The following is a 21,995-nucleotide window of genomic DNA, read 5'->3' on the forward strand; positions in this document are numbered from 1 at the left end:
ATTATACAAGCCACAAAGGTGTGGACACACTATCTATTGCGGAAGCTAGTGGTTGTTTGAACTGACCATTGACCCTTGTTATATGATTTGTATCTCAAAAATATAAAATCTTGACATCATCGTTGAAAAGAATAATTATAAATTTTTAATATCCAGCTTGAATACAAACAAAGGCGAGAACATATTGTGCCACTATATTTATCAGGAAGACCACGCTTGAAGGACAAATCAAAAGATAAGGTAGAAGTCGCTACTATTAGTAATATCATTTTAGATCTAAGCAAAGTATAAAGAATATAAAGTGGACAATGTTTTGGAGCAATGCTACCTTTGTTATAATAGTGGACGTCCACAACTTCAGTACAAATTTCTTTAAAAAGGTTATCCTATTTGCGATGCAATATAGGAACGTGCACAAAATCTCATCCATTGCCAAGAAACAATTCAAAGATATCATCAAGAGCAAAACGAAGACGTTTTACATTAGTGGAGGGAGATTAATTATAACAGGGTATAGATAAGATAATTATATAAATAATTAGAACCATGGAAGTTTTTAGAATTGAGGTTATGTTAGTGGACCAGGTAGGATCCATCGTAGAACATTCTAAAAAGGATTTAGGGTGGTTATTTTGTTAGGACCCACCATAGAACCTTCTAGAAGAAAGCTTAGGATGGTTATCTAAGTAGGATCCACTATCTAGGAACATTATAGAAAGTCTAGGATAATAAGATAAGATATAAATAAGACTAGTCAGGGCCTTTTGGGGCCTTTTGGGGCATCTAGTCAGATATGGCTTTGGATCCTTTTTCTTAATAAAGTTTGGTTCTGCATCTTTCTATTTAGATCTGTTCTGTTCTATTTTTGTTTACTCAATTTTGTCTTTCATGTCCTATTTTGTTTAATTCCGTTTAATTTTGTTCTAGTTTGTTTTGTCCTATTTTGTGAGGAGGCCTTGTGTTGATGTGGATTGGAAGAATCTTGGATTTTTTGAGATAGTCTAGTCCTGTTTCAAACTATATGCTATCACATCAATAGTAAGATTAATAATTATCTAAGCAAGTCTAGAATAGATCTCAATATCCTTATCAATTTCATCAAAAAGATGAAGAAGAAATGTCACTCTCTTAAACTTCAAAAGCACACATTTTTCCTAGACACCAACATTGATAGAAGATTCAACTCTAAATACTATATCAATCTAGTAGTTAAGATGGATGTACTAGTTTTGGACCAAGTATTATTTATTGATGCATTAATGCATCTTTTAATTCAAAAGAACCAAAACCAAGTGGCGTTCTTTGTAGCCTTCACTAAGGTCATGGTTAAGATAGACAATATCAAAGTCTTTCAAAGTAACCGAGGCAATATCTACAAAAATTATAAAATTATGAACAAATAGATTGATTAAAAAGTTATTTTTTTACTTTTGTTAGAATATATAATGTTAATCAATCATTAAAAAACTTATGCCATTAATTTTTTTTTTAAAATGAAACTAGATTTTTGTTTAATTGACAAAAAATAATACATTTGTAACAATAGATATACACTAGTAATTCATTGCATCCAAGAGTAATTTAATTTGTAATGTCTAACTTCACTCTTCACGTTGTTATAAAAGTTTGAAAGATTGCACAACTGCTTACTTATAAGTAGTAAATATGAATGATGAAATTGAATAATTTGAATGATATTAAGACATTGAAAACCATATTCAATAGATGTGCTAGATATGGATGTGCCAAAATCTCGAGAAATTGTACTCGTAACTTCATGTGACAGTGACATAATTCTGTAAAGAGGAGAGGGGCGACGATCTCAGGCAATTAGTCTAGATCAGTATCGTGAATGTGCGAATGTCTTCGGTTGTAAAATTGCGACGTCAAAGAGCTGTCGGTTAACTTTTATTAGGCGACTAGGGTGGTGAGTTGATGAGCAGCGAGGAAATTTCACTGCCTTAGGATCTGCTTGAAAAGGTGATATCTAATATCTGAAATAGATGCACTCAGAAGAAACTTCTGGACATCGCCTTGATTGTATCAGGAAACGACGAAATTTATTAAAGAACTTCTTTCGTTTGTGAGTGCTTTACATCTACTTTCTTATCTCGCACTGACACTAAAACATCTGGCCACTCTCCGTTGGTTTGCTTATCCTCATGCATCAGTGTGGTGACTTTGACAGAAACCCTAGTTCCTAATGTCATGAGTTAACTTACTGCAGTTTCTGTGAGTGTGTGAAGCAACCACTGCGGCATGGAATAGTATTGCATATCGCATGCTGGGTGCCGAGTCAACTATTTTTGGGAGGGTCTAGTTATTGCCTTGAAGAATAGTCTGTCAGAAAGTGATTCTGTCTTAAAGTATCCTTCAGGGCATTGCGTAGGTGCTGCGTGTCTTTCGTACCATCTTTTCGCGCAACAACGAATCAGCATATATAGAGAGCACCGAACTGTATTTATCGATCTCATTTGTGGGCTGTCTGCTCTTCTCTGAAGTCGAATTGGTCGCACACTTCTTGAGAAGAATTGTTGTGCCATTGCAGAATTAGTCAGGAACTGAGGGCATTCTTTTCTGGAACTGCTAAGTTTTTGATCCAAAATCTTTTGAATTCATCAGGCGAGGAATGGAGCCGAAAGAAGGGTTCGATTGCATAGGATATGCAGCGCACGACGAGAGCGGATTTTTGAAGCCCTTCAAATTCAAGCGCAGGTACGTTTGCTAGAATCAGAAAATGGCAACAGCGCCATACACATGTTTGCGGGCAGAGTCATGTATTCCTCGGAGCTTCAGGGGTTTGTTCAGGGTTAGAGTTAGGTGATTGATTAGAGATAGTTGAGTCAGAGAGATCCTTAGCGATTGATGCGTCGTGGCGGTTTCCTAACGAGAATATTGCTTCCAAACGCAGGAACTCTGGACCAGATGACGTTGTTTTTCGAGTCACTCACTGTGGAATTTGCTACGCGGAGGTGATATGGACCAGGAATTTTCTTAGTGATGTCCAGTATCCCGTCGTTCCGGGGTGCGTATCCGTTCTTCTCTGCTACCATTTAATCCTCCTTGTAGATCAAAATTTTCATGCTGCACTGTTTGAAAATTTCTAAACGCTCGAGCCTCTTGTGACTCCGATGTAGTTCATGAACACATTTACTATAAGTTCTAAGGATCGAGCCGTGTTGCAGACACGAGATTGTTGGAGTTGTCACGAAGGTGGGCTCTAACGTCTCGAACTTTAAAGTTGGAGAACGTGTGGGAGTGGGATACTGCGCCATGTCATGCCTGCATTGCGATTCTTGCAAAGAAGGCATGGACAGCATGTGTGTCAATTTGGCAACCAGAGTCTTCAACGCAGTGGATGTGGATGGCACAATCACTCGAGGAGGATTTTCTAACATCATGCAAGCGCATCAGCGGTAAAGAGACGAAGTTTTCTTGTGTGGTGTACACCTCTAATGGATGATCTAAATGCGAGTTCGATGTGTTTGTTATAATTTTTTACCAAATGAAATGCAAACCTCATCTTATCACTTCGAAAATTCAGGTTCGTTGTGAAGATCCCAGATGCGCTGCCTTCCGACGTTGCGGCTCCTCTCCTCTGTGCAGGCGCTACAGTTTACGGTCCAATGAAACGCCTTGGCATGAACAAACCAGGAATGAAGCTCGGAGTGGTTGGGCTTGGGGGAGTGGGCCATATGGGAGTCCTGTTTGGAAAAGCATTTGGTCTGCATGTTACCGTCTTCAGCACTTCATCCTCGAAGAAGGACGAGGCTCTTGGTGTACTCGGAGCTGATGCATTTGTACTTAGCAAAGATGAGGAAGCCATGAAGGCTCAACATAACACCTTGGATTTCATTATCAACGCAGCATCAGGATCCATTCCACTTGATCCATATCTCCTTGCTTTGAAGCAGGAAGGTGTTCTTGTGCTCGTTGGAGCTGGAGCGGAGGCGAAATTCTCCCCACATAATGTTTTCATGAGTATGTCCATTCCTGATTAAATTTTAGAGTCGAAACATCGACCCAATGGTATGATTGAAGATCTAGAACTCAAAGATAAGCACATTGTTCTGATTCCTGATGGTAAATTGGATCATCGCAGGGAAGTTCATCACGGGAAGCGCAGGAGGCGGTGGAGCCAAAAATGTTCAAGAGATGCTGGATTTTGCTGCAGAAAAGAGGGTGTTTCCATTGATCGAGACTATCAACATCGATTATGTTAACGAGGCAATGAATCGACTTGTGCAGAATGATGTTCGGTATCGCTTTGTCATTGACATTGAGAACTCCTTGAAGCCAGAGTGATTTGAGATCCCGAGATGATGTTTTCACAAAAATCGATTGCTGACTCTACAATAGATTGATTCGTGTGTGATCTTTCTATGCACTAGCACACGTAACAGGTTTTTTTAGTACTTGGAATATATATCTAATCCAATAGTAGATATATATGGTGTGTTACGCTCATTCCTGAAGTTGATTTACTACACCAGATTACTAGTGGTAATGCATAGATGATATTACCAAACAAGTGAAGCGAGTAACAGTTGTTTCCACTGGCTCCCTGAGAAGAGGATGTGTTCTAAACAGTGTGCTGACATGTTAAATAAATCGTGGAAGCACTGATCTAGCCAACCGTTCTGCTCAAAAACACCGTAGCACACATATTCGCTACCCAACCGAGAACTTGGAGTATGTGGGCCTGTACCATTATCCAAACACTTTTGACACTAAATCAGCATAACTTTCAGAGCGTTTCAGATAAATATAGAATCCAACGTCTCTATCCATGCTCATCTTCCCGCTTCGTCCTCAAAAGGCACCTCAATCTTCATATCCACTAATTCACAAAGACAATCTACTAGTGCCTGGTTCATGATTTTCTGGGAACAGAAGCCCGTTGAGGCGAGGCAAATAGATTTCAAAATATATAGAACTGTTACCAGTTCGAATTTAAAACTCTAATTTCAATGTCTTTACAGCAGAATATGATAAAATAGGGTATCAGTGAAGCCCAACCTTCCTTGGTTGTTAGAGAGATCTGGTAGTATTGGGAGACAAAAACATTAACTTTTACTCTCAAAGTGCAGAGAAATCTGGTTAGGTTAATCAATTGTTCTAAAAGAAGAACTCAATTAATAGTTGTTTTCTACCTATTACCATATCTGCTTCGATCAATCTCCTCCGAGGAATGACTCTTCATATCAACTCCATCACAGTCCCCACCATCCTCAACACAGTTGGACTATGTAACTTCCACATTGTTTGATCATAAGCAGTTCAAACACCACAATCCTGCGGGTAGAGGTTAAGGCTACACTCCAGGAAACAGCACATTCTGTACTCCAATACTCGGCAACACTTTGTTTCCTCAGTTTGACCACAGTCGCAGCCAATATCACAAATCAAGAGGAGCTCAACACACCATCCAGATCTTCTGCTTCCTCTCAAAAGCTCATCGAAGCAAACACTGGACGTCATTTAGGGACGATATGAGGTTAAGCTCAAGAATTTGAGAAAATTGATGACGACCGTCTTCCGCGGATTTTGTGTAGAGGCGAGCAGACACTTAACAACAAACGTGGTAGCAATTCTTGCAACTCACCAGATTTCTGAAAACGTGGAGGAGCTTAACACGTCCCATGTTGCGCATATCCGTAGCAACAGAAATATTAATCAACCCAACCATGCTGACCCCGTGAAGAATTTCTACATTAAATAAACGTTTATACTCAACCATGTACATGAATTACATAACCTGAATCAGATTTGAACAAGAGGATCCTGAACTTCCGAATTCTCTTAACTGATAGAAGTTCACCACATCTGGCGACGCAGTAAAAACGCTCAAAACACCCCTTGATTGCCCCAAGCTTGATGAATGTAATCAGTCGACAGCAGTAGTCCCAGTCCATAGCCATGCTGCAATTCAACATCTGCGAGTAGATAGATTAACTGATCGACAATATACGGATCTGCTTACTGTACTGTAGCCCACCATCTTTAAAAAAAGATATCCCAAAGCACTGCATAGTTGTCTGGTGAACGTGAAAGTGTACGCCATTGCTGCACCAACCATGTTAGCTTACAGAAACATGTCTTTGAAATAGGGCTCAAATTCTCCATCGTTGTTGTCACTCGTTCTTCCAAAAGCTTTGGGAACTTCTTTCGTCTTGGTTCGTTTGAATCTTGGTTCATCTTCCACGTCAGTCTCGGATTCAGACCTATCACTACCTTCTTCCTCAGAACTACTTGGTGATTCTCTAAGTTTGTCATCAAACTCTTCTCCACTATTCTCACTGTTCTTGCTCCTTTCTCGAGATCCTCTCTTCCCTTTCTTTATCTCTCTGAGAAGTTTTCGCTTCTTCCGTCTGGCATCCTTCCTCAATTTCCTCTCAAACTCCTTCTCTTTTCTATAATTCAGCTTGTATGAACACTTTGGACAAACTCGTAACTTCACAAGTGCTTGTTTGTTCTCCCCTGCTTCACTATACGCAAAATTAACCTCGTAGCTTCGAAGACCTTCGCGGGCAGTGCACTTCTTATTGCCACATTCAAATTGCCCCTTCCCACTGATGACCTCCTTTTCAGTTCTCCATCTCAATCCAATGCGATTTTCTTTATACCTAACAAGCAAACAGTATGCTCAACACAACCTCAAACATAGAAACATGGTTTCTAATTACTCAATCAGAAATAAACAGGGTTTCAAAGAGTCCAAACCTAGACATATCTGCAATGCAATACTCCTTGAAAAGCTTGTCATGGTAGCGCTTCGCAAGGCGCTGCTCCCACGACCTCTCTAAGTCGTCTTCCTCGCTGCGAATGAATCGATAAGTTTCCCTTAGAGTATCACGGTCCGTCTTGGCAGGCAAAACCTGATGCTGCTGTCCTGCGGAAACACCAGCGCTAAACCCGTAGTGCGCTTGATAATCACGCATGAATTGCTTGTGGCGCTCGTACGCGTTCAATCCCAACACCCGGTCATGGTGCTGCTGCCGCCGCTGCTCCCGCTCAAAGATATCATTCTTGACCCTCGAAAAGGACGCCATATCAACTCTAATCCCCTCACTCAGCAATTCTACCTTGATCCACAACCCGACACAATATTGCCAACGTCCACAATAGCAGGGTAGCAATGTTGCCGCAAGAGTTCCTCATCGGACCACAATAGGCCACACGCATCCCTATCTGAATCAATCACCTGCTCAATTGGCACAGAAAACACAGAAATTTCAAACCCTAAAACGGATGTAAACCATTATGAGACCAACGATGCCAATTCACTATTCCTCAGCTAACCTAAAGCTTCATGAAGTAATCTACACTATAAAACAACTTTGCATCACTCCAAACTGCAACACAGCTGCTGTAATTTCCATAGAGCTACGAAGAACGCGGTGACGATCAACTGCGATGCTGCGCAATCACACGAACCCAAATTCTCCATAGAAACTGTTCACCCACAAATCCTCTGAGAAGCTCAGATGAAGCAAACCATGATGTCGTGGGCTCCATGACAGAACTTGGTGAGGGTCGAGCATCACGCCATCATCGCCACAGGCAGCACATTACGATTGCCTTCACCAGCAGGGATCGCGCTCCCGTCCCAGCATCGAGTTATACGTCGAGGTATCCGGTGAGGTATCTATCCAGGTATACGTTTGTGTATCTATATAGGTATCCATTGGGGTATCTATCTAAGTATGCGTTGAGGTATCTATACAGGTATTGTGTAAGAAAACTAATCTTATATCAAATTTAGAATTGTATGTACATTAAGTATATCACTAATGTGGAAATTCTAATCTTTATGAGCATTTAATTGTATTGGTTTATAATTCAAGGGATTGTTTTACAACATTATCAATGAAATAAGATTTTTTTTATTGATTTTTTCTTTTTTTTTATCACATCAATTTATAAGTTGTAATATTGGTATTCTTGCTTCCAAAATTTTAGTAAGGATACCAAGCATATATTTTGTGTTGATAAAGAATTTTTTTAGTTTAAAACATTTTTTACTAGATATGCTATAGGATTATAAATTTAAAAAAGAATTAAAAAATAAAGTATTACAAATTCTACATAATAAAGATGTTTAGAAAAAGTTTGAGATTTTAAATTTTATGCAATAGAGAGATTATTCTTTTATAGAAAAAAAAATTAATTTATTCTTTAAATCTGTTACTTTATTAAAATATAAGGAAGTCTGTTCTCTTTAAAAAAATACTTATATACAAATCACTACTTAAGCTTTACATCATTACCAAATAAATTGGGCTACCTCACATCTTTGACTACTTTTCATATAGAGAGATGCAAAAGTTTGATATTATTGCCAAATGAATTATACAATCTAACATTTTTTACTACTTTTAAGATTGATAGGTGTTCAAGCTTGATATTGATGCCAAATGAATTGGACACTCTCATATCTTTGACTATCTAAAATATAAGAAAGTATTCAAGCTTAATATTATTGCCAAATAAATTTGATAATCTTACATCTCAGACTAGTTTTAATATAAATAATTGCTCAAGCTTAACATCATTGCCATATGAATTTGGCATCCTTACGTTTTTAACTACCTTAAATATTCATAGGTATTCAAGCTTAATATTACTACTAGATGAATTAGGCAACTTCACATTTTTTACTACCTTCTATATAAGTTGGTACTCAAGCTTAACATTATTGTTAAATGAATTGAGCAATCTCATATCTTTGACTACCTTTGATATAAGGATGTGCTTTAGCTTGATACCATTGTCAAATGAATTATGTAATTTTAATTCTTTATCTATTTTTGATATGAGTGAGTATAAAAGCTTGACATTATTGCCAAATAAATTAGAGAATTCCACATCTTTGTCTACTTTTGATTTAAATAGATTCAAATGGTTGACATTGTTGGAAAATTAATTAGACAATCTCATATCTTTAACTACTTTTGATATAAGTGAGTACCAAAGCTTGGCATTGTTATCAAATTAATTTTACAACTTTACATCTTTGACTATTTTAAGAATATATAAGTGATCAATGTTGAAATCATTGCCAAATTAATCATGCAATAATACATCTTTAACTTCTTTAGATATAAATAAGTATAAAAGCTTAACAATATTGTAAAATGAATTAAACAACCTTATATTTTTTACTACCTTATAAATATGTAATTGCTCAAGTTTATCATTACCAAATGAATTGAAAAACCTCACATCTTTAATTATCTTTGGTATAAGAGGGTACTTAAGCTTGACATTATTACCAAATAAATTGACGAACCTCACATTTTTAAGTAGTTTTAATATAAGCAAGTGATCAAGCTTGACATCATTGCCAAATTAATTGCAAAATCTTATATCTTTGACTTTATATGATATCAAAGGATGCTCAAGCTTTATATCATTATTAAGAGTAATGGTCAGCACATTCTTAAAAAGATATCTTTTAAGATAAATTAAAAATCAATAGATAATATATTCACAAGTTACTAAAAAACGTCAAACCAAAAATAAATAAGATATGTATAAAATAAAATAGTACAAAAATAAAGTATGTTAAAGATGATTAGATTTAGATTATATTAAAGAAATCTAAAAAAAGAAAATATTATAAAAAAAATACACTCAAAAGAATAAAGAATAAGGTTTGTTCTCGTAATAATATAACCTAATCAAATTTCTTAGTTTGCAAGATAAAATAACTTTGACTTGGATTTTAAGATTTTCATCTTTATTATAGAAAGGTCTTTGAGAGTTTTGAAAATAATATTGGATCTATATATAGATTTTCTATTCTAAATATATCATTGAATTGTTTTAAAAGTATATAGATTTGTAGATATTTAAAATTTAATCATTTTGAATTTTGAGTTAACTTTATAAATGGGTAGAATTTTGTAAGTTTTATTTTAATCTTTGTCTATGTTTTAGAGGTTTATAAATATAGTCGTGGATTTAGAATATCCTATAAATTTTTCAATATTTAAATATGGGGCCTTTGACTCAGTTCTTTTTTTTTGTTGACATTTTTTTTGCTTTGTCTTTTTCGAAATTTTGATCTATCGCCTTACTTGTAATACTTTTAATCTTAATAATATGTTCAAAATTTTTAGCAAGAAAATAATTTAGAAGATATAATTTTTTCAAATTTATAAAATTATCTTTTATATAATATGTGAAAAAAAAAAAAAAATTATACATAGACTTATTCATCCTATGACATTTAAATAGATAGCTTATATAAATATATGTTTATTTTATGATTGCAAAATGTCTTATGTAGACTATTTTTATATATGCTATAGATATGAATGGCTTAATACCATATAATCTATATTTTAAGCCTATGCCATGAATTGTACATGATTTTGTAAATTTGTACTATACTCTACAATGACGTGGCAAACTCTTCTGATACAAACTTCATACATTTTCTTTTTTATACACAACTTTGTTAAAAAATAAAATAAAATAAAATTTCATCTAATTGACTATCACTAATTATATTTTTATTTATTTTACACATACAAAGTGTATAATCAATAATTTTTTCTAACTTTTTATATTAGTTTTTAAAAAATACAAAAAATAATATATGTAAATTTTATTGCTACAATAACTACTTCTGTGTGAAATTTAAAATATCTAAAGTGAACCATGTTTTTGACAATTATTATTTTACTATTGCTTTCTCTTCTAATTGAATCTTCTTTGCTTTCATCTCTTTTCAATCCTTAACAACATCAATGTTAGTAATAATTAAAATGATCCAACATATAATTTATACATTATTATTACTTCAACAAAAATTTGATACAAAATTACTTTATTTAGTGTTTATTGTAATAAAAATTAATGTTACATTGTTTAGCTATTCAATCACAAGTTCTTATCATCATCTATCCAAATATCATTTTCCATAAATAAAAGTTAACAAATAATAAAGTTGAATTAAAATAGGTTTCCATCGATATAAAAGTTGACATCACAGTCAAGCTCCTATCAACTACTTGACAATATAAATATATCAACAATTCAATCAACATTAAGCTCCTTCCAACTACTTAGGAATATAAGTATATCAACAATCCAATCAACATTTTATTACAATAAACACTAAATAAAGTAAACACAAATAAATTTTAAAATTTTTTTGAATTAGTTTCGATTAGGTTATATAAGTGTCAAACTTACACGATAATATCTCGAAACAGTAGTATAATTACCAACATGGTAAGTATCAACGCCTTTCCATCTAGTTATGAAGGGAGGCTAAATCCCTTTGTATTGAAACAATATTTTTCAATCCATGTGTGTTTTTCACAAAGTGAACAATCGGTCCTGGGCGTCGAGCCGGATTTGCAGTCGGTGCCGAGGTACTCACAGAGCATCGACAATTTGATCGACGATGGAGTGCTAGAGCTCAGGCTACACAGCTCTTGGTGGGGTCTTCACTGTCTAGATGAAATCCACGCCATTTCTGAGAATTCGAAGGCATTGAGTTTTACAAGATTCATTTCCTGCAGCAGACCCACTTAGCATGTCGTTGCTTGATGGGATGGACCTGCAAGCCTGCAACAACAGTGAAGCTCGCGACAGCTCGGTTATGCAGGACCACTTGGTCTGAGGAAGTTTTGTCGTTCGCCGTCACTGGCACCGTGATTGTGGGACCGCCCTTAGAGGATGACTAAATGGGTTTCTGTCCCTCATTAAATTCTATTTGTGACGATGGCGGGTTGAAATGTGTCTGCGTGGATTGGAGAACTTGACAAGCGAAGAAAAGAATAACAGGGACTGAATATCGATTCCAGGTTGCTCCTGGAGACCCCTAGAATTTCGGAACCGCGCGGTAGAGGAGATGCTGCGTGTTGGGGATCAGCGGCCGCATGCCGAAGTGCCGCATGCCGAAGTGTAGGAATCACACAAACCGAATGGAATATTCTCTTGTGTGTGATTTCCAAAGAGGGCGGCGGTAGATGAAACCAAGGCAACCGACCTCAGACGAATCCCGCATTCAACCACTGCTGGCCACCGTTTTCTGGCCCCTCTCATAGCTCCTGCAGTCCGCTGCACCGCAGCACAAGTGGGTTGGCGCTTCGAGAGCTTTTCGAGGAGTGTTTGAGGAGAGGTTGTTACGCGGTATAGCAATGGCGGAGTTAGGCGAGTTCTCTTGGCCCAACCCCAAGGGTGGTCTCCTTGGGGACCTCTACAGCGTGTATGGATCAGTCGAGCTTGACGCCCGTCATGTTATACTCCAGCAGTTCAACACCATATCTACCATCCTCCTGTGGTTGCTGGCCGCCTGGGCCAAGATGTGTCTGGCTCTTTTGCCGACGCTCGTGCCCGTGCCTGTGTTGTCCACAGTTTTGCAGAAGCTAAGCACGGCAGGAGATGAATATACTTCTGCACTTTCCAGCAGTTTTGGTAGGCAGACGAAGTCCCATCTGGGCAGCCGCAGTAACTTGGCGGTCTCTGCGACTCCCATTGGCCGTGCCCTCACTCAGGTTTGGAGCTAATTTGTTTTGAAACTTTATTGGCACATCTATTACTGTTTCTAGGCGTGCGCTGTAAAGTAGTTGAGCCAATTGAGGTTCTGAGGATGACGTGATTTTCATGGATTTTAGGCCCAGACTAGAGTGCTGCTTTTATATGCGAAAGTTTCTCTCAAGACTTGGGTGATTTGGATTTGCATGCTAGGTGCTGGCTTTAGTGAACGATGTTCCGGCCTCCTCCAACAAGTATGTATTTCTTCAAGGCTTAGCTGACAGAGTGATTCAAGAGAACAGAATGGAAGGTGCCAGATATAATTCCATCAACCAAGCAGCATTGAAGAGTAGCTTCACCCGAACGATCTACCTACTTGGGCTATCCTTAGAGAGTCGCCGTCAGAGTGATTCGTTTCTAGGGTAAGTTCTTTCATGCTAATTCTTAGCCCTTCATTCACAAAATTATGAAATTACAAATCACGGTGAATCTTGTCGGTCTTGGAGTGTATTAGAGACTTGAATTTGAATGCTTCTTAAAGTAGGTGATGCATGAAATTTCGATAGTGAAGAATGCTTCAAACACTTTGTTTAATTTAGCAGTGGAATGTCCACCTCATGTTTGTTCCTGTCTCCGAGCGTGCAGTCGACTTGCAAAGAATCTTCCTGGTGGCGCTGCAGTTCCAAGTGTGATCTTCTCGGGCCCATTCGCTAAACTTTGGTCATTTTTTGGACAACTCCTGTCTCCACTGGGGTTTTTCAGTTCAAGGTCGAATCTCAATGAATCAGCGTTGCAAGTCGCGAACTTGGTCGATGCAGACGTGGCCGAGAAATTTGCCATCGAACTTTTGTGGATTGCTGAAAAGCTGCTCGACTGTGGTGGGATGGAGGTTGCGGTTCAACAATGGAGCTCAGTGTCGTACCTCGCAGAGCTTTCTCTACGTGCTTCTCCGAAGGTCCAGAAGTCCCTTGTCCGGCTTTCAAGTACGCCTCTCCATTTTCTTTCTTGTTATCCTTCAAATACAGGCAGAGCTTATCCACACTACTTACTCATCTGGGAAATAATTACTCATGGATTTTGCTGGTGACTCTGGCATTTGACATATTATTCTCATTGGTACTCAAAATGCATCATTAATGTTTGTTTAATCTCACGTTGCAGCTCTACTATGTAAAGGCTTGGTGGGGAACATGAGCATCCCACAAGAGGTTTGTTTCAAGTTGATGCTGTTGTGGTTACCTCTGCTCTGCAATGCGACACATGGTGGAGATGGTCCCATCTTCAACTCTGCAGAAAAGGGAGAGGCTGAGAGGCAATTGGAGCTGCTTGTTGCATCTCTTCCAGAGACAGACCAGGAGCAGATTCTGTCTACCTGGCTGCAAGAGTATGCTATGTCTCAATCTGACTGGCCTAACCTCCAAAATTGTTATAACACTTGGTGTTACACAACACGGAAGTTGGAGCATGATACGTCAAACATCATGAAGCTGGAACATCTGAAGTATTGAATTGTACTCACGGGAGATCATTACCGTGACAAGCTCGCAACGTTGGTAACAATTGCTTTGTACATTCAGGATTAACTTAGACAATGGCCCAACCATATATGTACAAAATATTTAAGGCATCTTATTCGATTCCACATGGCTAGGTTCCGCCATGCTTACCTTGTCGATGGCGCTCCAGATTCGTAGAGCAAAACTGGCTGACCATCACCGAACGGATTCGTTGCTGCCACAGAGACCGCAGGTTGTTCTCGGCAGTGAAGCTTGGAGGTCTACGAGTAGCTTTTCTCAATGAACGCTTAGACTTTAAATTCAACTGCTTAAATTAAACCGCTAACATAATCAGTTTGAAACTATTCCCTTTTTCGTCATTCCGATGGGCGCTCCACCAGTGTTGTCCTTATGTATATGTATACTTTTATTTTTAAATTAGTGAAACTACGCCTGTCACATTATCAGTTGGTATGTTTTAAGCAGGTCGAAAAACGCTGTCACTGCACAACCACCAGTGCTGTGCAAGCATACAGAAGCTCAATTTCACTGCTTTAAACTACGAACCTTTCACAACCGTCACTAAAGCATGAGCAGATATTGCAACGGCGAGAAACAATTCTCTCATTTGCTAATGCAACTCGTGTCTTGTCAGTGTGGAAGTGTGTCTTTGCATTTGACAAGCTCAGCCGTTGTGAAGCTAGAAATGCATGTGACGTGAGAATGTTGTTGGAAGAGTGTGCATATTCAATGAGAGAATACTTGATGGAAAAACAAGAAATGAACCTTATCAGAAGTTGAGATAGATTCACAACAAAGATGATGGAGGGTTTCCAAGGTCGACAACCCAACCTCACCTGCAATCTTCTTATTGTCAACATAACATCCCAAATCAAATATTTTGACTCTTTTAAAATTGATCATTATAGATTTTATTTATTAAGGCATCATCCAAAGAAATGGACAAAGTATAAACAATTGACATTCAACAAAGATAAGAAATCCTTCTTTAAGATAGTTGAAACTATGTCACGAACATAAATATTTATTTTGATAATTATCTAGATAATAAGAATAGATAGAAGTAAGTCAAAGTAGATAAATATGTTAATATTTTGTAGAAAGCTTCATAAAAGCTTCATAGACATTGCTTTGTCTTTATACATGTCTATAGGTGATTGGTAGGTTGAAAACTTGACCAACAAAGAAGCCACGTGTTGACATGTTGACCACTTGTAGTACAAGTTGGACATATGGTGCACACCTAAGAAACTTGCCTTGCAAATTAGACATATGTCCTACAAGTTGGACACGTAATTGAGGTCCTATAGCATGTTGCGATGTATTCTTTCATTAAGTAGTATATATAGAGGCAAGAGTGAGGCCTTCTTCACTCTTGTCAACTCTTTTCTTGGTTTTTAGTCTAGTTTCAAGAGACTTATGTTTTCTACTCTTTGACAATAGTCATTCCAATTCTTCATTGAATATACATACTTTCTTCTATGTTGTCACTTTCCTTTTGACAAAGAGTCCATGACTTTATGTAACTTCTTCTAGTTTGTGTCTTTGATAGATTGACAAGAGTGCACATACAATATTAAATCTTTGTCTTTTTTTGATTAAGAGTGGATTATCTCTTTTTCTTGAGAAGACATAAGCATATTAGAAGTTGCGGATTACCCTCTTCTAAACTAATATTGTTTTTAGAATTTTTTTTTTTGATTCTTGAGTATTGTATTTTGTGAGAATACATACCTTTCTTCTTATTGTGCTAGCATGGTAGAGCTTGCTGAAATGAAGAGTACAATGGCTCAAATGCAAGAGCAAATAAGAGAATTAATGCTTGCAATGCATCAACTCATTCTACCACCACAAGGAGCAACAAGATTATCAGGTAATAAAGATATAGAGATGATTGAAGTTGCATCAACATCTACACCAAGCCATACTACTGCTCCTACAACGAAGCATTGTTCAAGTTTCAAGGAACCAAAAATTGAATTGCCTGAGAAGTTTGATGGCATAAGATCTAAGTTTCGAGGATTCATCAACCAGATACAACTAGTGATTAAACTACAACCTCAAAGTTATCCAACTCAAGGATTATAAGTCAGGTTTATTGGAACACTACTTTTATATTCTGCTTCATCATGGTTTTCATCATTCCTTGAATGACGTGATCCAATATTGGATAATTTGGAAGCATTCTTAACAAAATTTTGATCTATGTATAGAAGAACCTCAACGTTATTACAATTCAGTAATGACACCAACGACTTCTCAATCTAAACATTTGGAAGTAGAAGACATGTAAATTGATGCAATATGTTTTAAACCTCTTATCAAACAAGAAAAGATTCATCGTCATCAAAAAAGACTATGATTATATTGTGGAGAAGCTAAGCACACTGATCAATATTGTCAAAAAAAACAATGCAAATACAATATGAGGAGTACTACTTTCAAAGATGAAAACACATCAGAAAATGAATTTGTCTAGCTACAATAGGGACAGTGCGGCTAGAATCTTGTATAATTCCTAATTAAGGTCTTATTCTCTCCTCAGAACCTTCTCCTTGTTTTATAATAGATGTGCATTTAGGAACTAATAACTATAAAGCCTCTGCCTTAATAGATTTAGGAGCCTCTGCTTGTTTTTTAGATAAAGAATTTGTTAAAAGTCATAATATATAATTAACACGAAAAACTAAATCCGTACACGTAGAAGTCGTTGACGGTTGTCTGTTATCTTTTAGAGATGTTACTCATGAAACACTTCTTATAGATGTAATAATAAATGGTCATAATAGTCGTGTATTTTTTAATATAATTAGATCTCTCTCTAATCTAATCATTTAAGGTTTATTATGGCTAAAAAAGTAAAATCTTGTGATAGATTGGATTTCTCATAAACTTGACTTTTCTTCAAACATTATTAAGAGTTTTTCTAATCCAGTAGAAAGCCATGAGTCTAATATAATCAAACTTGTACTTGTAGGTACAAAAGCTTTTTTACATGCTGCAGAAGAAATATTGTCTTTTGTTATTTATACCACATCCATTTTAAATGTTGGAGGGATTTCAAGTGAAATTCTAAATCAATATGAAGATTTTTAAGATATTTCTAAAAAGAAGAATGTAAATATTTTCTCGGAGCATCATCCATATGATTGCTCAATCAATCTTAAAGAAGGAACTTAGCCACCATTTGGTCCAATCCATAGTTTATCACAAAATGAGTTGTCTAAACTCAAGAAGTACATTGATGAGAATTTGGCCAAGAATTTCATATGCTATTCAAAATCTCCTGCAGGAGCTCTTATCTTATTTGTGAAGAAAAAAGATGCATCATTGTGAATGTGCATGGATTATTGAGGACTCAACAAGATTACCATCAAGAATAAATATCCTTTGCCTTTGATGTCTAAACTTCTTGATCAATTAAATCAAGCTAAGATCTATACAAAAATAGATCTATGAGGAGCGTACAATCTGATTTGCATTAAAGAATGAGATGAATGGAAGACTGCATTTTGAACAAGGTATGGACACTTTGAATATAACATCATGTCTTTTGGACTCACGAATGCACCAACTGCTTTCTAATATCTTATGAGTGATGTTTTTCATGAATTTCTAGATGATTTTGTTGATGTTACTTAAATGATATTTTAATCTACTCAAACGATGCAAAAGAATATAAAGTTCATGTTCGTCGTGTATTATAAAAACTCAGAGATGCGGGATTATATGCCAAGATCAAAAAGTGTGTATTCTACATTATCCAGTTGACTTCTTAGGATACATCATTTTAAACAATGGTCTAATGATGGATCTTTAAAAAATTCAAACAACTATAGAATGGAAGATTCCAAAAACAATAAGAGATGTACAATATTTTTTAGGATTTGCTAATTACTATCAAATCTTTATTAAGAACTTTTCTCAAGTTGCAGCACCATTTACATGCTTAACTTGTAAAGATAAGATCGACTGGAATACAAAAGTAGAAGTATCATTTGAAGTTTTGAAGAAAGCTTTTATTTATGCACCAATCTTGCATTGCATCGACTTTTTCAAAGCATTTTTTATAGAAACAGATGCATCTAACTTTGCCTAGGGTGTAGTCTTATCATAAATAGGAGCAGATGTCAAACTTCATCCAATAGCTTTTCATTCAAGAAAATTTTCAGCAGTCAAGATTAATTATAAGATCCACAATAAGGAATTTCTTGCAATCATGGATTTTTTTTCAAGAATAGCATCATTATTTAGAAGGCACTTCAAGTCCTATCATTGTATATATAGATGACAAGAATTTCTAGTATTTCATATCAGCACGTGTTTTGAATCATTGCCAAGTTCATTGGAGTATGTCTTTATTAAGATTCAAATTTAATATCACTTATTGGCCAATAAAACAAGAAGGTTTGTCTGATGCCCTTTCTAAATGTTCTGCTTTATACCAAAAGAAGGAGAAGCAGCTTTTGACCAACAAAAGATAATTTTACTAAAGCCAAAATAATTTCATCTTTGAGCAATGAAATCAACATTGATTATTGATTTGACTTTTCTCAAGCAGATCTAAGCAAGTGTGTCCTGAGACCTTTTTTTTTTATGATATTAAAAATAACTCCTCTAAATCTCAAAATACTTCCAAATTTGAGTTTAAAGAGAATCTATTCTATTTTGAAGGACGTTTATATATTCCAAAAGGAGAAGCATGATTACATGCTCTTGAAGCTCGTTACAATTTCCCTGCAGTAGGATATTTTGGATATAATAAGACTTTGGAGCTTATATCTAGAGATTTTTTGAGGCCTCAAATGTAAAAGGCTATTAAAGAATTTATACAGACATATAATGTTTGTTCAAGATCAAAAACTCCTCGTCATCAACCTTATGGACTCTTCCAACCATTACTTATATCAAAACAACTATGAACTTCTGTCTCTATGGATTTTATCATAGATCTTCTAATTTCAAATTCATATGATTTTATATTTGTGATTGTAGATCGTTTCACCAAGATGGTACATTTTGTACTATGTACAAAAACTATTACAGGTGAAGGAATAGCTAAACTCTTCTTTGTCAAGATCTATCGCTGTCATGGATTACCAAAGGATATTATATTAGACAAAGAAATATAATTTTTATCGAGATTTTAGAGAATTCTTTTCAAGATATTGAAGGTGGTTATAAAACTATCTTTAGCTTTTCACCCTCAAAATCATGGACAAACAGAATGGGTAAATCAAGTTTTAGAGTAATATTTGAGATATACCATCAACTATCAACAAGATGATTGGACAAATCTTTTGCCATTGGTAGAGTTTGCTTACAATGATTTTGTACATTCTTCTACTCAACAAACACCTTTTTTTTGTCAATTATGGTTGTCATGTATGATTTGATACTTTTGACTTTCCAAAAGTTGATAATCATGTGGCGGAAGATATAGCAAATCGATTATCAAAGCTAATGCAATAATGAAGGTACAATTAAAAGATGTTCAAGAATGACAAAAAGCCAACATGGATGTTTATCGCAAGGAACAACCTTAATTCCACGTGGAGGATAAGGTATGGTTACTTCATCGTAATATTAAAACTACTCGTCCTTGTAACAAGCTGGATTATTATAGGCTTGGACTATTTCTTATTTGTGAACAGATCAATCCAGTTGCTTATTGATTACACCTATTGGAGTCTATGAAAATCCAACTTGTATTTCATATGTCTTTACTTGAGCCATACAAGACAATGGATATACAAGGAAAGAGACAAATGCCACCACCTCCTATAGAAGTGGATAATAATAAAGAATTTGAAGTAGAAGAAGTCTAAGATTCAAGGCGACACCGAAATACTATAGAATATCTAGTACATTGGCATAGATATGACATTAATAAACACATATGGTAGCCATCCAAGAATCTAGTAAATACATCAACTAAAGTTAAAGCTTTTCATCAATGACATCGATCAAAACCAAGATAAAGAGTCAATAAATTCTTTGCTATAAAGCAAAGCAAGTCCAATAGAGAATTCATTCTATCTTGTATCATTCTTTCTTTGGATTTTTTAGTGCTTAGAAGATAGAGAATCAACAACTAACAAATTCAATTTAAGACCTATCATTTGTTGAGCTACGAGATGAGACATTGCGACTATCATAACCTTCAAGAGGACAAAATCGAGATGAAGATCTTCAAGAATGACATTTTCTTCTTCAAATAGATGGCAAGATACAACACATTTGGTACTACAACCTTAGAAGGGACTCCCGTTGTTTAGTGATACTTTTGGAAATGAGAACCAGTCTTTATGATATTACTAATGTTTTATTTGAAGGAAGTTATGAAGGCCTCAATAATGATCAAATATCAAGGTGGTCTTCTTGCCTTGGTATTAAATATTATCGATGGTTGAAGGGATCTATCAACTACTTTTAAAGGGAACAAAGGTAGGAGTATGTAGTAAATACAATTCGGTGCATCTTGGACTTCATCTACATGTAATCACCGCTCTTTGTGGAATTCGTCCCTAAAAAGAGGAGTAATGTCACGGACATACATATTTTTGTCTTGATAATTATTTAGATAATAAGAATAGGTAGAAGTAACTCAAAATAGATAAATATGATAAAATCTTGTAGAAAGCTTCTTAGATGCTTCATAGACACTACTTTGTCTTTATACATGTTTATAGGTGATTGGTAGGTTGAAAACTTGGCCAACAAAGAGGCCATGTGTCGACATGTTGACCACTTATAGTACAAGTTGGACATATGGTGTACACCTAGGAAACTTCCTTTGCAAATTAGACGTGTCCTGCAAGTTGGACATATATTAAAAGTCCTATAGCATGTCGCCATGTATTCCTTAGTTAAGTAGTATATATAGATGCAAGAGTGAAGCCTTCTTCATACTTATTTTTTTGGTTTTTAGTCTAGTTTCAAGAGTCTTATGTTTTCTAGTCTTTGACAATAGCCATTTCCAGTTCTTCCTTGAATATACATACTTTCTTCTATTTTGTCACTTTCTTTTTGACACAGATTCCATGACTTTATGCATCTTCTTCTAATTTGTGTCCTTGACACTCCTTTTATCTATATCTTAAATTCTTACTTTAATAAGAATAAGTTTGTTGTATTTCTTTTAAATAAATCTATTCTTAAAGTCTTTGTTAGAGAAGTTCTATTCCACCTCAATGATGTTAAAAATGTAACATATAAACATGATTTTAGTATCTTCCAATGGCATGTCGAAAACAAAAGTAAAATCTTTGATTATAAAGTTACCATGAATACATTTTGTTTCTTTTCATTATATCTCAAGGATATCTTCTATGGTGCTATATTTTAAATAGGAGCTTCTTTGATTTAAACTACATTGGAGAATCGTGGTCTCAATTATTTAAAAAGGTGTCAATAACATGATTGCTTCAAATTATATCCAATTTTTTTCTTCAATCATTTTATTGTAGATTCTATTATGGATTATTTTAAAAATTTAGGTATTTTGAATTAGACTAAACAAGTCAATTATTTTGGATGACTTTGATTTGTATTAAATAAAAAAGAGATTTTATTTTGGCAAATTATAAATTCTATAATAGATCTACAGGTGAAATTTTATAGGTTTGTGAAAGTAGTTGTATTAGATGTGTGTTATGAACTTGAACTCAATTGGATGGTTATATCAAATATAATTAAGATTCAAGTAAGTTAGGATCATAAAAATTAGATTTTCAAGATCAAGTTAGAAATTCAAGTTTGACATATTGAAGCTGAAAGTTTTGCAATGAGGTTGAAGTATAAGAATGGCCAACATCCAAGCAGATTAGGAGTAATTCCTCTCAATCTATAAGTTTGAGCTTCTTTAAACTTTGTATATTTGTAGTCAATTAGTAATTTGAATTGTATAAAAAGTTAAAATCAATCTCTAGAATTAATTTAATACTTATTAAGGTTTGAAATTTGTTATGGTGTTTACTTAGG

At 35.5% G+C, this 21,995-nt stretch overlaps 3 protein-coding genes across 7 annotated transcripts; 2 read left to right on the plus strand and 1 right to left on the minus strand.

Moving 5' to 3' along the window:
• Positions 1-2,214: 2,214 nt before the first annotated feature.
• LOC112275486 (putative cinnamyl alcohol dehydrogenase 1) lies at positions 2,215-4,635 on the plus strand. 2 transcript variants are annotated; one of them, XM_073532347.2, is made up of 6 exons: positions 2,215-2,457; positions 2,623-2,715; positions 2,912-3,025; positions 3,186-3,416; positions 3,545-3,981; positions 4,103-4,635. In XM_073532347.2, exons 2-6 carry the CDS (start codon positions 2,630-2,632, stop codon positions 4,303-4,305), a joined length of 1,071 nt encoding a protein of 356 aa, XP_073388448.1. In that variant the 5' UTR covers positions 2,215-2,457; positions 2,623-2,629; the 3' UTR covers positions 4,306-4,635. The 2 variants fall into 2 exon arrangements, with proteins under 2 accessions (XP_073388448.1, XP_090101128.1); XM_090245002.1 differs by lacking the exon at positions 2,215-2,457 and having other exon boundaries at positions 2,479-2,715.
• A 413-nt stretch (positions 4,636-5,048) lies between these two features.
• Positions 5,049-7,626, minus strand: LOC112275492 (uncharacterized). Of its 4 annotated transcripts, none has more exons than XM_024505883.3 (3): positions 7,499-7,626; positions 6,724-7,204; positions 5,049-6,626 (listed from the first exon to the last, which is right to left on the minus strand). In XM_024505883.3, exons 2-3 carry the CDS (start codon positions 7,050-7,052, stop codon positions 6,086-6,088), a joined length of 870 nt encoding a protein of 289 aa, XP_024361651.1. In that variant the 5' UTR covers positions 7,053-7,204; positions 7,499-7,626; the 3' UTR covers positions 5,049-6,085. The 4 variants fall into 4 exon arrangements, with proteins under 4 accessions (XP_024361651.1, XP_090101140.1, XP_090101141.1 ...); XM_090245014.1 differs by having other exon boundaries at positions 7,438-7,577; XM_090245015.1 differs by having other exon boundaries at positions 7,468-7,571.
• A 4,136-nt stretch (positions 7,627-11,762) lies between these two features.
• On the plus strand, positions 11,763-14,356 carry LOC112296034 (uncharacterized). Its single transcript, XM_024548115.3, has 4 exons — positions 11,763-12,515; positions 12,709-12,917; positions 13,141-13,478; positions 13,657-14,356. Exons 1-4 carry the CDS (start codon positions 12,159-12,161, stop codon positions 14,001-14,003), a joined length of 1,251 nt encoding a protein of 416 aa, XP_024403883.1. The 5' UTR covers positions 11,763-12,158; the 3' UTR covers positions 14,004-14,356.
• The last annotated feature ends 7,639 nt before the right edge of the window (positions 14,357-21,995 follow it).

This window comes from Physcomitrium patens, chromosome 2, assembly GCF_059467195.1.
Source record: "Physcomitrium patens ecotype Gransden chromosome 2, ASM5946719v1, whole genome shotgun sequence".
In the NCBI taxonomy this organism is placed as follows: domain Eukaryota; kingdom Viridiplantae; phylum Streptophyta; class Bryopsida; order Funariales; family Funariaceae; genus Physcomitrium; species Physcomitrium patens.

Bases quoted from the DNA above. Each gene is read 5' to 3' on its own strand.
- LOC112275492 (XM_024505883.3), bottom strand. From the start codon at position 7,052: ATGGCGTCCTTTTCGAGGGTCAAGAATGATATCTTTGAGCGGGAGCAG. The intron at 6,627-6,723 runs GTTTGGACTCTT...TTTGCTTGTTAG, and splicing joins TGCATTGCAGATATGTCTAG to GTATAAAGAAAATCGCATTG.
- LOC112296034 (XM_024548115.3), top strand. From the start codon at position 12,159: ATGGCGGAGTTAGGCGAGTTCTCTTGGCCCAACCCCAAGGGTGGTCTC. The intron at 12,918-13,140 runs GTAAGTTCTTTC...CCGAGCGTGCAG, and splicing joins CAGAGTGATTCGTTTCTAGG to TCGACTTGCAAAGAATCTTC. The intron at 13,479-13,656 runs GTACGCCTCTCC...CTCACGTTGCAG, and splicing joins GTCCCTTGTCCGGCTTTCAA to CTCTACTATGTAAAGGCTTG.
- LOC112275486 (XM_073532347.2), top strand. From the start codon at position 2,630: ATGGAGCCGAAAGAAGGGTTCGATTGCATAGGATATGCAGCGCACGAC. The intron at 3,417-3,544 runs GTAAAGAGACGA...TCGAAAATTCAG, and splicing joins ATCATGCAAGCGCATCAGCG to GTTCGTTGTGAAGATCCCAG. The intron at 3,982-4,102 runs GTATGTCCATTC...GGATCATCGCAG, and splicing joins CCCACATAATGTTTTCATGA to GGAAGTTCATCACGGGAAGC.